At 41.8% G+C, this 14,867-nt stretch overlaps 1 protein-coding gene across 1 annotated transcript in view; it reads right to left on the reverse strand.

Annotated features, from left to right (window-relative positions):
* Positions 1 to 2,010: 2,010 nt before the first annotated feature.
* The window catches only part of FAM83B (family with sequence similarity 83 member B), a 44,778-nt gene continuing 31,921 nt past the window's right edge, over positions 2,011 to 14,867 (reverse strand). Inside the window, exons 3-5 of the mRNA XM_079970406.1 lie at positions 11,128 to 11,292; positions 7,458 to 7,582; positions 2,011 to 4,762 (exon numbers count right to left, since the gene is read on the reverse strand). Coding sequence (XP_079826532.1) covers positions 2,335 to 4,762; positions 7,458 to 7,582; positions 11,128 to 11,292 — 2,718 coding nt within the window. The 3' untranslated portion in view covers positions 2,011 to 2,334. The remainder of the gene's footprint in view (positions 4,763 to 7,457; positions 7,583 to 11,127; positions 11,293 to 14,867) is intronic.

Here is a 14,867-nt window from a genome sequence, read left to right on the forward strand (position 1 = left end):
TTATGGATGTGGGCTTTCTATTATCTAGCAAATCTCAGAAATAAAGTTCACTTCAGGGCAAAAATACTTTGATGTCTCATTCATAATGTAAGGCTCCCCTTCCCTCCTTTTTTGGAGCTGAAAAATCACAAGTGGATTAAGGATGTAAACCAAATGATTGCTAATTGTCAGGGAACTGCCATCAGAGACAGAGGTGGAGGGAAGGCTCCAGAGCGATGCCGGAGAGGGTCCCAGCAGGGAGAGAGGCAGCCCAGATGCTGGGGAAGGAAATCAACGTAACACCAGGAGAGAAGGGGGGGCAGATGGGGGAATCGGAGAGAAGGCACCAGGACTCTTCACCAGAGACCAGTGGGGAGAGCACGGGTACTCCGCTGCCCACACTCTCCCTGCGCAGAAGACTTCCGCGCAGGGAGAGTAGGAGGAGACTTGGCGTCAAAGAACTTTTTTGCTGGAAGAAGTTTAAGAAACGCCCACTGACGGATTCTGCCAGCGACTGAGACAGCCACAAGGTGAAGGGCTGTCCAGACAGAAAGGGTTCAACCAGGCAACCAAGCCAAGAGTGGCGGCAACTTACGCATGAGCAACCCCCTAGAACCATTACACTAATAAAACTTTTATATCACCAAACTACGAACAAAACTTCACTTTAATAGCATGGCTTTAAAATTTATTGCTGCATAGTTATGCAAGATGTTATTGGTCTTATTTTTCACATCTCTTTAAAAAAAATGCTGAAGGCCATAAAATACAATTTTATGACAAAGCAAGTTGGCGCTTTTTAAGGCCAGCAAGCTCTTGCCTATAAATTCTCATTCTCTAAAGTCTGCCTCCCCTCATCTTTAGATATATACAGCAAATGGTAATAACTTAATGGTTTGTTAAACATAAGAATATAATAAAGCAAGTATGAGAATGGGCAGACTGAAATACAGTTGTTCTCTGCTTCCATAAATGAGCACAACCATCATTTTGAAGCAGCTACTATATTAAAAAAGATAGTGATATGTGGGTTTTCTGATCTGGAGACTGTTGCCTGCAGCAAGATCCGAACACGCTAATAATGTATGTGAGCACCTCCTGCACTGAATAGATAGTGGTTGCAATTGTCTTTGAAGGTGAGGCGTATGGCTTAGAAAAAGAGCCTAAGGCCAAATATAGAAGCCTGAATTTGGCCCTTAGAGCTGAGGTTCCCCTCTCTTGTGTTATGGATGTTTATACTCTCTGACTCTCTAATTTCCTGTTTCTTTCACCTAGCCAAAGTTTGATGTGATGTCTCAACTGGCCAGCCATAGCTAATGATTTGCCTTCAAACTGTATTTTGAAACCATGGTTTGAATTGGGTTTACAAACCATGGCTGGGAGCAAACAGTAACAGGAAGTTTGTTTTTATATATTTCATAAAATTTATAATGCTTGATTGTTTGTTTGCTTAAAAAAAACCAAAAAACCTCCTCATATCGGTTTACATGACAATAAAACAATAGTTGCCAACTGGGACGCAATGACAAAATATGGTTAGAGAAAACTGGGGGGGCTCATGTGTGAGAAAGGAGGAATGGTGAGTTTTTGTGAGCTTCAAGCCACTGTTGGAAAAATCAGGTTTGCGATATTTCAACTGTGCCAATAAAGCATATTTACATCCTATTGATTTTGATCCAGCTTTACCTATCCGCTAGATTGTGCATGTTAACTTAAGCTCATTCTTTTACACTTTTTAAAGGATAGGCTTTCAGATTAATAGCGCCAACTCAAATACTGCACTTGTGATATGGACAACTGCAATTACAGTCTTCTCCAGTCATGTGTTACTTTAGCGTATGCACATTACTATCACTGCATGTGACAATATACATGTAGCTGCTGCTGAGAATGGAAGCCTAGTGGATATTGCATTGGAGGGGAGCAGCATTGCTTCTTTCGTTTATAGCAAGTCCAGCATTCAGAAAACGGTATATTCCCCCAACAGAAGCGCAACCTTGAGAGTAGACATGCAGACTGCAAGTAAAAAGATTAGTAACCAATGAGCATTTATTGTGCATGAAAGCAATTTTATGGAAAGAGTGGCTCCACCTTGCATGTTTTGGCAGGGTTTATAAAAGAATGTTTATTGCCAGCACTGAGGTGAGTTACACCTCAAACGACATAAAAATGCAAATACGTATCAACAGGTCGGATTCCAAAACCTATGCTGAACCAAAGTTATATACATGTATAGCAGTGTTCTAACTCCTGTAGTGATTTGAGTTAAGCTTTACAAAAGCTGTCCAGCAGTCTGTACTTATTTACAGCAGGTATATTTTAAAAAATAAAATAAAAAAATTCCATAAGTAGGTTTCATTTATTTTTGTATATAAAATTCCCAAACTTCTGCATAATTCCTCGCAACTTGTTTTCATTTGGGTGCAATGGGTGGTAGACACCAGGGTTGTAATTCGCCACCTGGTTGCTCCTTCCATAATTATTCCTAGAGGCCTTGCTATTTGTCTCTGGATAGTGAGCGCTGTTTTTCTGGGTGCTGCTTGTTTGCTGAGTTCCTGCTGGCTGAGCAGAGCTTTCCACTTTGCAAAACGGTTCAAAGCGACTGTAAATGCGCCTATCACTCAAGCGAGGTCTTATTAGCTCATCGTTTGGCTTGGTGCTCGATAGATGAGGCGCCGCTGCACTGACCCTGTGCGGAGGAATAGCGGCCCCAGTTGGTGGGGGTACCCGATCCCGGCCTGCATTTGCACGCAGCTCCCTGACATCCTGGTACTGAATTTGCTCGGTGTTGAATCTGGGAGCAGATGGGTCCCCTGGAGGTACTTCTAACAGCATATTTTCTATTGGTTTCACAACAGGCCCCCTTTTCATGTTCTCTTCCGATGGAGGTTTTAGAGATTTTTGAGACTTTGGTGATTTTGGAGACTTGGGGGACTTGGGAGATTTTGGAGATTTGGGGGACTTTGGGCTGACAGTAATGTCCTCTTTACTTTTATGTAAGCTCCCTTGTGAATTAGATGAGGAGTTTCTTTTTTTCCTGGGAGAACATTCCACCTTTATTTCAGCCACTTTGGGTCTTTGATTTTCTTCACCTTCTGACACAAGAGTGTCAGAACTGCTACACATTCTATAAAAAGCAGGCGCTTTGTTTTTGGACAGGCTCTCTTTCTTCTCCGGTGTGAGATTCAGCAACGACCTCAGTTTCTGTGACCCCTTCTTCAGGAAACTTGGGGAATTCTTGTTCTCTTTCTTCGGCGAGGCATCTTTCCCAGGATCATCTTTGCTCGATTCAGCTAGTGCAGCCACAGAGATGGACTTCGGGGTGGTGGGAGACCTGGCCTGTTTACTTTTCAGGTTATTACTGTCAGGTGCTAGATGACTGGCTACATCGTACAAACTTTTAGAGTTTTGTAGGTCCTCCTCTAGCGGTGGCTTTAGAGCAGCAGGTTGTCTGAGTCTATTCCTATTTAGTGTGCTGTAGACGTAGCTGGCTGACTCTTTGTTATTCCCAAGATCCAAAGCAGATTTCGAATTGTCAAACATTGGAAAACTTCGCCTTTTCAGTATGCTTTCATTCTTGAGAAATTCTACTGGTCTGCTTGTGCTCAGAGTTGAATATAGGTAGGCAGGCTTCTCTTGACTAATTGGCGGAGTTACACTAGGTTTCTTATCTTCTGAAATCGGCAGGTTGTTGTTTTTGACTACCTCAGGTTCCAGTGGGACGTGTGTGCTTGGTTCTGCCTCAACGTCATCAGCTGCATCTTCTGGCTTGGGAACATGGTTGGGCGTTCCTTTGGGTGTCACACTGCCATCTGAACCAATGATAGTCGAATTAGAAGAACTGGCACAGCTGTTTACTTCTTTCTGCTCTGGCAAAGTTGGCTTAAAGACAAAGGAGGAGCGCAGGCGAGAGTGAGCATAAAGGGCATGGGCCTTGATATTTTCTGCTGCATCAAAGCCCTCACACCTATCACCTATCCCTGAGCCATTTGAGTCTGCTGGAAAATCCGACTGGTCATTTAAATACGTTTCAATGCGCCAGTTGCGCAGGAAAGATTTCGTGGTACGTTCAAGGGTCGGCATTCTCTGCTGTAGGTAGCGGATGTGACTGTCTGTTCCATTGAAAGATCTCCGTACAATTGAGTTCCTGTCCGCAATATTCAGCTTTGGCTGTGGAAGCCGATCAACCAGACTCTGTTGAGGCACATTAAGGTTTTTGTAACTTCCGTGCAACGAAGATACAACACTGAGACTGTCAGATGGCACTTGCCAACTGTGAGGTTGATTATTTGCCCGATTCATTGCCCTGTTGAGCATCATGTATGGAGTCCTTTCTGGTTTCTCCCCTGCATAGCTGTGCCTTTTCCAATGTTCATTTACTTCGTTGGGCTGGTACTGCTGGATTCTACTCTGCATATGAAAACCTGGAGCAAACTGTGGTTTCTGAAAGATGTGGTTTCTAGGACCGAATGTGTCATTGTCATTTATTCCATATCTGCCTTGTTTCTTCAGAAAGCTGGTGTCTAAGTTGTGGGTTTTGTTGGCCCTCCCAAAAGGGTTACGCAGGCTAGAAGCTGAAGCTAAGGAAGACTGTGAATGCTGGTAGGCATCGTTCTCCCAGAGTGCTCGGCGGCTATTAATTCTAACTAATTCTGGAGCAAATGAGCTGGGAACAGAAGAACGGGCGTACAGTGTCCTAAACTCTTCATCAAAAGATTCAACCAGTTGTCCTGTGATAACCTGGACCATGCTGAGGTTTGCTTTCTCAAAGGACCACATAAAGCTGAAAGATGAAGAAATGACAATTAGTAATCCAAACCTGGAACAGGCAAACACTTGTAACTAGTGGCCAAGTTACATAGTGATAGGTTTCTGTATAAGAAAAGAACTCTGTTCTCCTCAGAAATGTGCACAGAGATCGTATGATCAATCAGATTTTTTTTTAGTGATGAGTCACTGATGATTAAAGCTGGAGAAGCATATTAAGAATGATACCTATTTTTACCAAAACAAGCTATAAGTAGAGGTAGGTAGCACCTGCCATCATCTTTGACAACTGGCCACTCTGGCTAAGGCTTAAGGGAGGTGGAGTCCACAACATTTGAAGGTCACCATGTTGGGGAAGGCAGATACACACAGTGTTAGCTAATAGCAGACATGGAACCACTTTTTCACTAGTGGTTTGTGTGTGTGTGTAACATGTGTTGACAATTGTAAGCATTATATCTTGCAGACATGTGTCTTTCTGCTTGATAAGGAGCACCACACAGGAGGCAAAAGCCTTAAACTGAGGGTTATGAAGTAGCTCCCCAAATAACTCAATAGAAAGTTTATTCAAGGAGACTTCCAGTAGCCAGACACAATCCCTGATAAATTGAGAGAAGCTGAAATGAATTTGAGACACAATATCATCATGAGTAAATAATTTCATGAATGGGAAAAATGTAATTTTAATTCACACAGTTAACCAGAACAGTATTTTATGTTTGTATACTTACTGGTGTACCATAAACTGAAACAATGCAAATATTATTTTACATCAATTTTCATAGTTATTTGCCATGAGCCTGTAAGATAGGTATTTACAGATATCAACACCACCTTACTAATATTTCCACATAGCCATGCTGCTCAAACATAGCAGTTCTGACTATCATGTTTTAAAATATTGTATGTTTTGCTGGGATGTGTCTAACCAAAGACAATCCCTTGCATTCACATAATTTAACAAATACGTATATTGGTCAACCCTTCTAGAAACAACTTATTTGGAAAACACATCCCTAGAAATCACTGCTTTGCCAGAAATCTTCAGTAAAGTATGCATTGCATCCTCAAATGGTCATCTGTTTACAATCCATCTTTTGCCAAAGTACAATCTAAGAAGAATCTGAGGGTAAGAAAACGTAATTTACCTTACCTCCTCTGTCACATCTGAATGTAACAAAAAGAAGCAGCAAATTAAGAATCATGGATCTCAAGGGCTATTGTGAATATAATGTTGTAACACATGTTTTTTATAAAAAAAATCTGTCCATTAAGTAATTATTCCAACAATAAACTAGATTCAATGAGAATGAACTATTCTTATAAACCATGGGATGGCACTGAATATAATTATTTTCAATAACAATAATTATTATTATTTCTTCCAAAATCACTCTAGATGGCAGGCATGGGATTATCCAATAGGTCTGGTGAATGAACTGGGAGCACCCAATGCTACAATGCTGTTTAGGCAAAACAGATGTGGACTTAATCCATTTCTGCGTAAGAGACTATGGTAAGTTCTAGGTTAGCCACTATGAGTTTTCTTAGAAGATTCTTCTGCTACTGACATTTGGTTCTCATAATAATCATGCATGCTCCCCCGAAGAACCCATGTTGACAATATAATGTAAGCTGGAGCCAACGGGAAAGAGAGGGACTGAAATCTTTGTGTGAAGACATATATTTCTCTGGCTACTTCATCCAAGCACTCTCTAGTTTAAGAGCTCAGTCTTAAAGTGACATATACCAATGGGTAGCTTCAAATGTCTCCTCCTCTCAGTGTGCTATCAAAAATGCTTCTGTTTCTGGTGTTCCCGCGTAGAAGCTGTAAGTTCAGAAACCACCGTCCCAATTATGCACATGGATACCCTTATGAGTCACACATTTCACACAAAGTACCCATGGCAACAAAATGTACATCCTTCTAACAACGTACATCAGAGCCTTTGGTCTACTCTGACAACATTCCTCTTGTTCTTAAGCTAACGGGACCCGAAGGGCTTTTTTCCTCACAAAACAAAGAACCACAGATTTCCAGCCTCTGCATTGAGGATGTTCTTGGGATTCATAGATTCCTCCAGGAAAACAGCCCTTGTTCTTGCTCCATTTGAGCTATGTAAAAATCTGTGCCTTAACGTCTTTTTTAAAAAAACCCTGACTTCTCTCCCTTCTTTTAGATTACCTATGTTTTCTCTCAGCCAAATGTTAGTTCCTCTTATCTGCCACACACAACCTTCATCTCTTCATATTTGTAACACAATATGTACTCTTACAAAGGGCAAAGACATTGATTATGCTTGACCAGGCATAGGCAAATTCGGCCCTCCAGATGTTTTGGGACTACAACTCCCATCATCCCTGACCACTGGTCCTGTTAGCTAGGGATGATAGGAGTTGTAGTCCCAATACACCTGGAGGGTCAAGTTTGCCTATGCCTGTGCTTGACTCATCTATCTCCATCCCCTCTATAGAGTTAGTCTCACAGTTGCTGGTCTCTGTAAATAATCTTTCACTCCTGTAATAACCCTGATCCTGGCTCTTCATTCCATTGCTAACCCCCTTACTAGAAAGGTTCAGTTGTCCCCATGGCACACCATGTCTCTTGGCCCAAGACGACCCTAGCACATGTTCCTCCTGTGGACAAGAACACATAGCAACATTACACTGAAGATATATAAATTATATCTAACATGTGCATAGCTTCTTACCTATAGGTACCATACATGACTTTCTTACAGTCAACAAGAAGAAATTTTTGTTCCATTTTCCCATGGAATTTCGCCCCTGACTTGGAGTAATAATCTTGTCCTTTTACTGTGCGCACCCTCATGTTCTGAAAAAAAAAAAGATGAGAAATTGTATGAAAAAGTCGGAATGCATTAATATAAACAAATACAGAACAATTTACAACCCGGTCTTATGCCTATTTTCCAGTTCTGAGTAAAATCAAATGGAGGTTTAGCCCCAAGCAAGGGTACAGAGAGTTGCAGCTTTAAACACTACCTGTGCTGAGAAATTCAAAGCATGTTAATGCAGGAAAAAAACCCTAGTTTGTTTAATTGGATTAACTATAGTAATTGGATTTAAAACACTTCACAGTTCTTATCACATGTAGAAGGAACCCTAATCTCTTTAATCCAGACAACACCACAGAAAGAGGTTTTCATATCCATATTAGTTAAGATAGAACCATAAAATAGTGTGTGTGAGAGAAAGATTGGGAGAGAGAAAGTGAGAGCGAGAGAGTGTGTCTGTCTACCCAGTGCTTTTTTTCTGGGGGTACACAGGGGTACACCTACCCCTAAACATTTTGTGAATCTTTTTACTTTTGTCCATTAACTGCATTTATTTTCCCCGATTTGAACTATAAAATGGTGATTTTCTTGAGTCAAAATGAGAGTACCCCTAAACATTTTTTTTTAGAAATAACCACTGTTTCTACCTATAGCTGAGGCTGATCACAAGGTTTATCAATGCTTATCTTTCCTCTGCTCTTTCCAGGCTGCAATTTAAAGCTCCCAGCCAAGTGCCTCCTTTTTTTGGCCCCAGAGTTTTCCTCACAAAAAAACCCCAATGCTCTTTAAAGTTCTATCAGAGGAAGCATCAATCGGACTTTTGCTCCGATTCAGCTTTAGAGAGTGGGTTTCTGCAGAGAAAGCTTAGGGAAACAACAACAACAAAAAGACAATGCTCACAGACTGAGCATTAAAACACACATCTCTGCCTGGAAAGAGTAGGGGAAAAGGTAAGTGTAGATAAGCCCATAGTGCTCTGGTACTACACATATGAATAGAAGCACATTAGAAGAGTCCTACTGAATCAAAGGCTTCTCTAGGCCAGAAACCGATTTCCCACTGTGGTCAACCAGATGCCTATGGTATCCCATAATTGAGGCATGAGGCATACTGCATCTATTTCTGGAATGATCATGACTTGAGGGCAGACTGATAGCTTTACCCTCCATTAATCTGTTCAATTTCTTTTCAGAGCCATCTATCGTTGGCAAGCACATCTTGTGGAAACAAATTCCGCAGTTTAACTAGTCACTACGTGAAGAAGTAGTGTCAGTCCCACTGGGTATTACGAGGAGAAAAACTGCTCCATCCCCTTTCTCCACATTGCATATCATTGTACATACTTCGCCACGGCTTCCTTACCTGCCTCCCCCCAAAAAAACTAAATATCCTTAAATATTATAACTTTTGTCATAAGTGTTGCTCCAGCCTCCAGATAATCTTGGTTGCCCATTGATGCCATTTCCCCAGCTCTACAATATCATTTTTTTCAGTGTGGTGACCAGAACTGGTCATAGTTAGTGATATTCAGAAAAGCCGTACCCAGAGCAGACACGCTGAAATCAATGCAGATAAGTAAATCCATTTACTTCTACCTTGATTTAGTCAGCTATTACTCATAATTCCAACAGTGGTCACATCATCAATTTATATAATGGTATTATATCACCAGCCTTATTTTCAATTCCTCTCCTAGGGCTCTCTAACATGGAATTTCTCACTGCCACATACTAAACCAACATTTTCAATGAGCAACCCTCATATATGCTTTTCCTGGTTAATCACCCCATTATACAGCATATTTTTGATAGGCAAAATGCATTTGCTCTTTCAGTTACCATAGTGTTTTGATAAAATGAAGCGATCTTGCTAATGGAAGAAGACTTGCCAATTCCTCCCTTCCTCAGCAGCTCCAGATAGCACCCCTGACACTGTCCCAGAGAGTCTCTTAATCTTCTGAGATAGATTTTCAGAGAGTGCAAAGGGATAATAATTTCCCCCCCATTTCATATTCTTATTTTCTTTGTAACCACCCTGGAACTGTGGTATGTAATTTTTTGCAGCATAAAATAAAAATAAAAATATTATTTTACTAAGATTTGCATCACTACTAAGGAGCTTCACGCAGTAGCTGGTGTTGCTTCATGGGTTCCACCCAAATAATTGGTCAACTACAAGCCAGCCTAAGTCATCCTGATACATTATAATTGCGTACAATTTGCTATAAGAGGTGCAACACAAGTGACTTATAGGAGTAAAACCAACACAGCAGTGTGTGGGGGGAAAACAGGAACCTATTAAAAAAAACAAAACAGGAACACCCTCAGTTAAGGGCAGTTGGGTCAGATCAGTGCAATGATACCACAGTAGCCAATTAAAATTTGCACACATGGAGATATAGCCTGTTTATCAATTTGCCAGTATAAAACCTGTATTTGTGAAATGTCCTTGTGGCAGCTTGAAGCTGGAATCCTAGGGATTGCTCCATTTGAAGATCATAAAACATTTCTTTTTTAAATCAGAGAGCCAACAGAACATGCAATTGCTGTTCTAATCACACAGCACTGGATTCTAGTTGCCAAAGTTCTTTAAGGAAATACCTTCTGCGTGTCTTCAAAAGAATGGATGCAAATGGATGGAAGGAGGCAAAAAAAACCCCCACCTCCCATTCTCCTCACTACAGTGGTACCTCGGGTTAAGTACTTAATTTGTTCCAGAGGTCTGTTCTTAACCTGAAACTGTTCTTAACTTGGAGCACCACTTTAGCTAATGGGGCCTCTTGCTGCTGCCGCGCCACCGGAGCCTGATTTCTGTTCTTATCCTGAAGCAAAGTTCTTAACCTGAGGTACTATTTCTGGGTTAGCGGAGTGTGTAACTTGAAGCGTATGTAACCCGAGGTACCATTGTATTCTCACCCACACTACTGACTCCAAGTTTTGTTTGGCTCTTGGGCAAGATATCTTCAGGATGGCAGCCCCAGCTCCACTTTATTGCGGTTTCTCCTGCCCATTCATTTGCTCTTTCCATCTGGGCTAAACACACACTACTTTCAGAAGGAGATGAAGGCCCGTAGCTCCTTCTTTTTGCTCCCATCATTGCTCACTTCCTTGAATCAATGGTTTTAAGCAGCTCACTCCCTGGAGATCCTGGGGTGCACTGTTTGCACGTCCCAGATAAAGCCCATCAGATTGCAAGCAATTACAGCTGCACACCTTTATCCTGCCCATGCTTGCTCAGAAAGAAATCCAATTAATTTCAATGGAATTTACTAATGAGCACTTGAGAAAGGGTGTCAGGTCACACTCCTTAACCCACTTATTGGAGGGTAAAGCTCAAATTGGACACAGTGTGACTTATTCCCAAGTAAACACAGATAGGATTGTGCTGTTAGAAAGATCTCGCTCTCTTGTCAGTATCACTGCAAAGGCAGCTTTTAAGGTGCAGTAGGATATTTGCAAGCCCCAGAGAAAGTTTTTCCTTACAGACATTGCTATATTCAGTTTTTGCAACTAATATGTCAATTTATTATTTTGGAGCACTTGTGTGCCAAATATTTTCCTCTCTCACCGAACAAATTACTTACCCTGAGCCTTTGAACTTGACAGCCTTGTTTCTCTGTCATCTTCAGAAAGTGGTTGAAGTTAGATTCATCAAGTAGAAGATACACTGAAATTCCCCTAGTAGATGCTTCTACAATTTCTTTAAAAATATCCACATCTGTAAACATATCCATAACGATGGCAACAACCTGCGGATAGCAAAAAGTGTTGATAGCATTTAATGTACTGATGATGATAGCCATTATGAAACATTACAGAATTTAAAATGTGCACCCTACACATAGTGTTGCTGATGACATCTGTAATGAACCATAAGCTTTATGTACTGAACATTTCTTTCTTCCTTATACAGGAAAATGGAAACTGGTTATTTTATAAATTCTTGTGCTTAAATGTCATTCACAAGCAGTGCTTTTTTTCAGCCGGAACTTGCTGGAACTCAGTTCTGGCACCTCTCAGGTGGGTGCCATTGCCATTATAAGAGAACAAGGGAGGCATTCGTGGTGAGTTCTGGCACCTCTTGTCTAGAAAAATAGCACCGTAAAGTATACGTTTAATTAGGTCATAGGACTTTAAACCCCCTCATACTTATTCCAAGCAAGTCCCACAGAACTCAGAAGGGCTGACTTATAAAGAAAGACATAAGCATTGCACTGCACACCTAACTGGCGAGTTGATGTATTGTGGCACCTTAAAATATTAGCACATTTATTGTGGCAACAATAGCTTTAAGGTTTCACAAGACTCTTTTTTTGTTTTGTTTTGCTGCAATAAAATAGTGCAGCCAATCTTCTGAAGCAAATTGTACTGCTGTTGTAAAATTTTCTTTGGAAGACTGAGCTGAGAAAACTTGAGATTAGGGAGTTTTTGCTGTTCACAGCCACCAGGTGGTGATGATTGTGGGGAAATGGTCAATGCAGGAGTTTACAGAAAGAAGCACCAATGAATTCTCTCTCACACTTACAACAATAATACACAGTATAGTTGCTATGGAGAGGGTGGAAGATTTGGAGTGGAGGTCAATTTTCCACTTACCGCAAGATACACAACCCAAAGAAGGCAAGAAGGTAGATTGCTCCTAAAACCATTATTTTCTATTAAAAAAAGGACTAACATTGGCAAAAGCCAAGGACTTTAGCTGTGAACAAATCTTATTCAAGGTATTTATTTCAGGAACTGAGTGGGCAACCCACTTTAGCAAAGGTTGGGTGACCCACCTCTCAAAGTTAGATAAAAATTAGATGTCTAGGCTTGGTGGTGTCTAAGGATGTAGATTACTGTATTGAGGTTGGAACAATGGGGCTTGGCAACAAATATGGTTGAGGATCATGGAAATAAGTTGGGGGCCCTGCAAAGAATTTGACATTGGTTGCCTATAATTGTACATTTAAAGTGTCCCTCCCACCCCCCCAAAACCCAACAACCCTAGGAATTTTAGTTTGTAGGTCTGTGAAGGTTAATTCTTGGGGTATGTTGTTGTTTAGTCATTTAGTCATGTCTGACTCTTCGTGACCCCATGGACCAGAGCACACCAGGCACTCCTGTCTTCATTCTTGGGGTATGGTGGTGTGCTTTTGATACGCTTAAAATGTATAGTGTGTACATACAGTGGCGTAGCGTGGGTTATCAGCACCCGGGGCAAGGCAAGTAATTTGCGCCCCCTAACCCATGGATTTGCGCCCCCTAACCTGTGGATTTGCGCCCCCTAACCCGTGGATTTCCCTAACCCCCAGATGTTGCGCCCGGTGCGGCCGGCCCCCCCTGCACCCCCCACGCTACGCCACTGTGTACATACAGTGGCACCTCTGGTTAAGATTCGTTCTGGAAGTCCGTTCTTAACCTGAAACTGTTATTAACCTGAGGTACCATTTTAGCAAATGGGGCCTCCCGCTGCTGCAATGAACCAATGCCGCTGCCTTGCGATTTCTGTTCTCATCCTGAAGCAAAGTTTTTAACCTGAGGTACTATTTCTGGGTTAGCGGAGTCTGTAACCTGAAGCATCTGTAATCCGGGGTACCACTGTACAATACACTGTCAACACATTCAATGCCCAAATTCTGACCAATGAAAACAGGTTCTGTTTGCCTTTGGCTTTCTTGGAAGAGTGCTACGCACACTATTTTCCTTTCTCCGCACCCACTCATACCACAACACATAAATATGAGAGAGAAGCTTTACTGGGTACGGGAGGCAGAAGATATTCAGTAAGTGAGGCAGAGAAATCTGCTATTAATTTATTAATCCATATGGTATTGCCCACTAACCCCGCTCTGTCTGCTAGCCAGGCCTTTCAGATAGACCAATCATAATCATGGACCAAGTCTGAACAGACAATCTAGAAATCCTCTGAAAAAGAATACTTCAGTGGCTCGCAACTTGATTGTGCAGACATAGACAAAATACTTTGGCAGAGGACGCTGAGCAGACCATCCTGCCAAATGGAGAGCCCTACTGCTGCCCTGGCTCTGGCTGTGCTTTGACGCCACTGAGTCACCTGGCTGAAGTAGCAACTTTATTGCTTTGCTGAGGAATGCTTTTTGAAAATCCACTGCAAGGCCAGTTTATCAGTAAGCTTATCTCATTCAAAGGTATTTTTCAGATAAGCGGCCTGGAAACCTTGTGCGCCTCAGTCTGTTTGGCCTAGTCGATGTCAGCCTGGGAGCCTCTCCCAGCTTGTGCTGTGCTTGCCAGCTGCTGTAAACTGAGAGGAGACGGGTTGGAGGAGGAGAGATGAGGAACCTGGAAGCCCTGAAGGAAGAGTTGGGGCCTGTCCTGTGATATTTTTTTAAACTGAGAGAGAATGGGCAGTGACTCATCACTGTAAGAACATAGCAGAACCAAGGCTGAGCAAGATGACCCTCATGGGCGTTGCATAAATATATGCCAGATGGCAGAGGTGAACAATAGCCTGGGATAGAACAAGCACAAGTCAGGGTCCGTGTCTGACACAATGATACAGGGATGTTTTTAGTCAGGAAGGGGAAGGAGTAGTTACCTTGCTCTTTCTTTACTCATATGTATGCCCTCCACCACAGAGCCTACAAATATCCAAAGAATAATACCACATGATGTCTGGAGCTACCCTGATGGCAGTCAATACTGAAAGACTGCACTGAGGGCCCAAGTGACTGCAGCATAAAATGAACAGGCATATCCCACCAGCAGAGTTGTACTTAACAGGCAATCTTGGTGAAAACTGGAAAAGCAAAGTGTTTGAGAGGTATCAATTTTGGCAGCACTAGTTTGATGAATCAGCAGGAATAGGTAAGATAGCTTTCAGGATGATCCAGAGCCCCTTGTAATGATGTGTCACTGAGTTTCGATCTTCATTGCTGCAAGGGCCACTGGACTGTCTTATTTGTTACTGCATAGTCAATAAGAACGACTGACTCCTGTGTAGAAACGCCACTGATACAGGGTGCAAGCAAGGAGCAAAGGACACTTTGTGTTAATTTGGCTTTGGGGTTTTTTCAATGTGGGGCGATGGATGGGGAATGTGAAGCTGGAAAATCCGCTTTAAAAACTCTGTTGAAACCTCTTTGGAACTAATGGAGCTTGTTCTTAATCATTTGAAAATCACAACCAGCTAACACAGCATAGATTATTAGTCAGACTTCTGACTGTACAACTGGTTGTTTGTAAACAGCAGGAAGCATATCTGAATGGCTCCCCTGCATCTTTCACATGAGTTTGCAATTTAAGTCTGCGTGGAGGAGTGAGAGAGCAATAAAGCAAAAGATTCAAGTGTTATTCATTTATTTGT

Source organism: Podarcis cretensis, assembly GCF_951804945.1.
Source record: "Podarcis cretensis genome assembly, chromosome: 3".
NCBI lineage: Eukaryota > Metazoa > Chordata > Lepidosauria > Squamata > Lacertidae > Podarcis > Podarcis cretensis.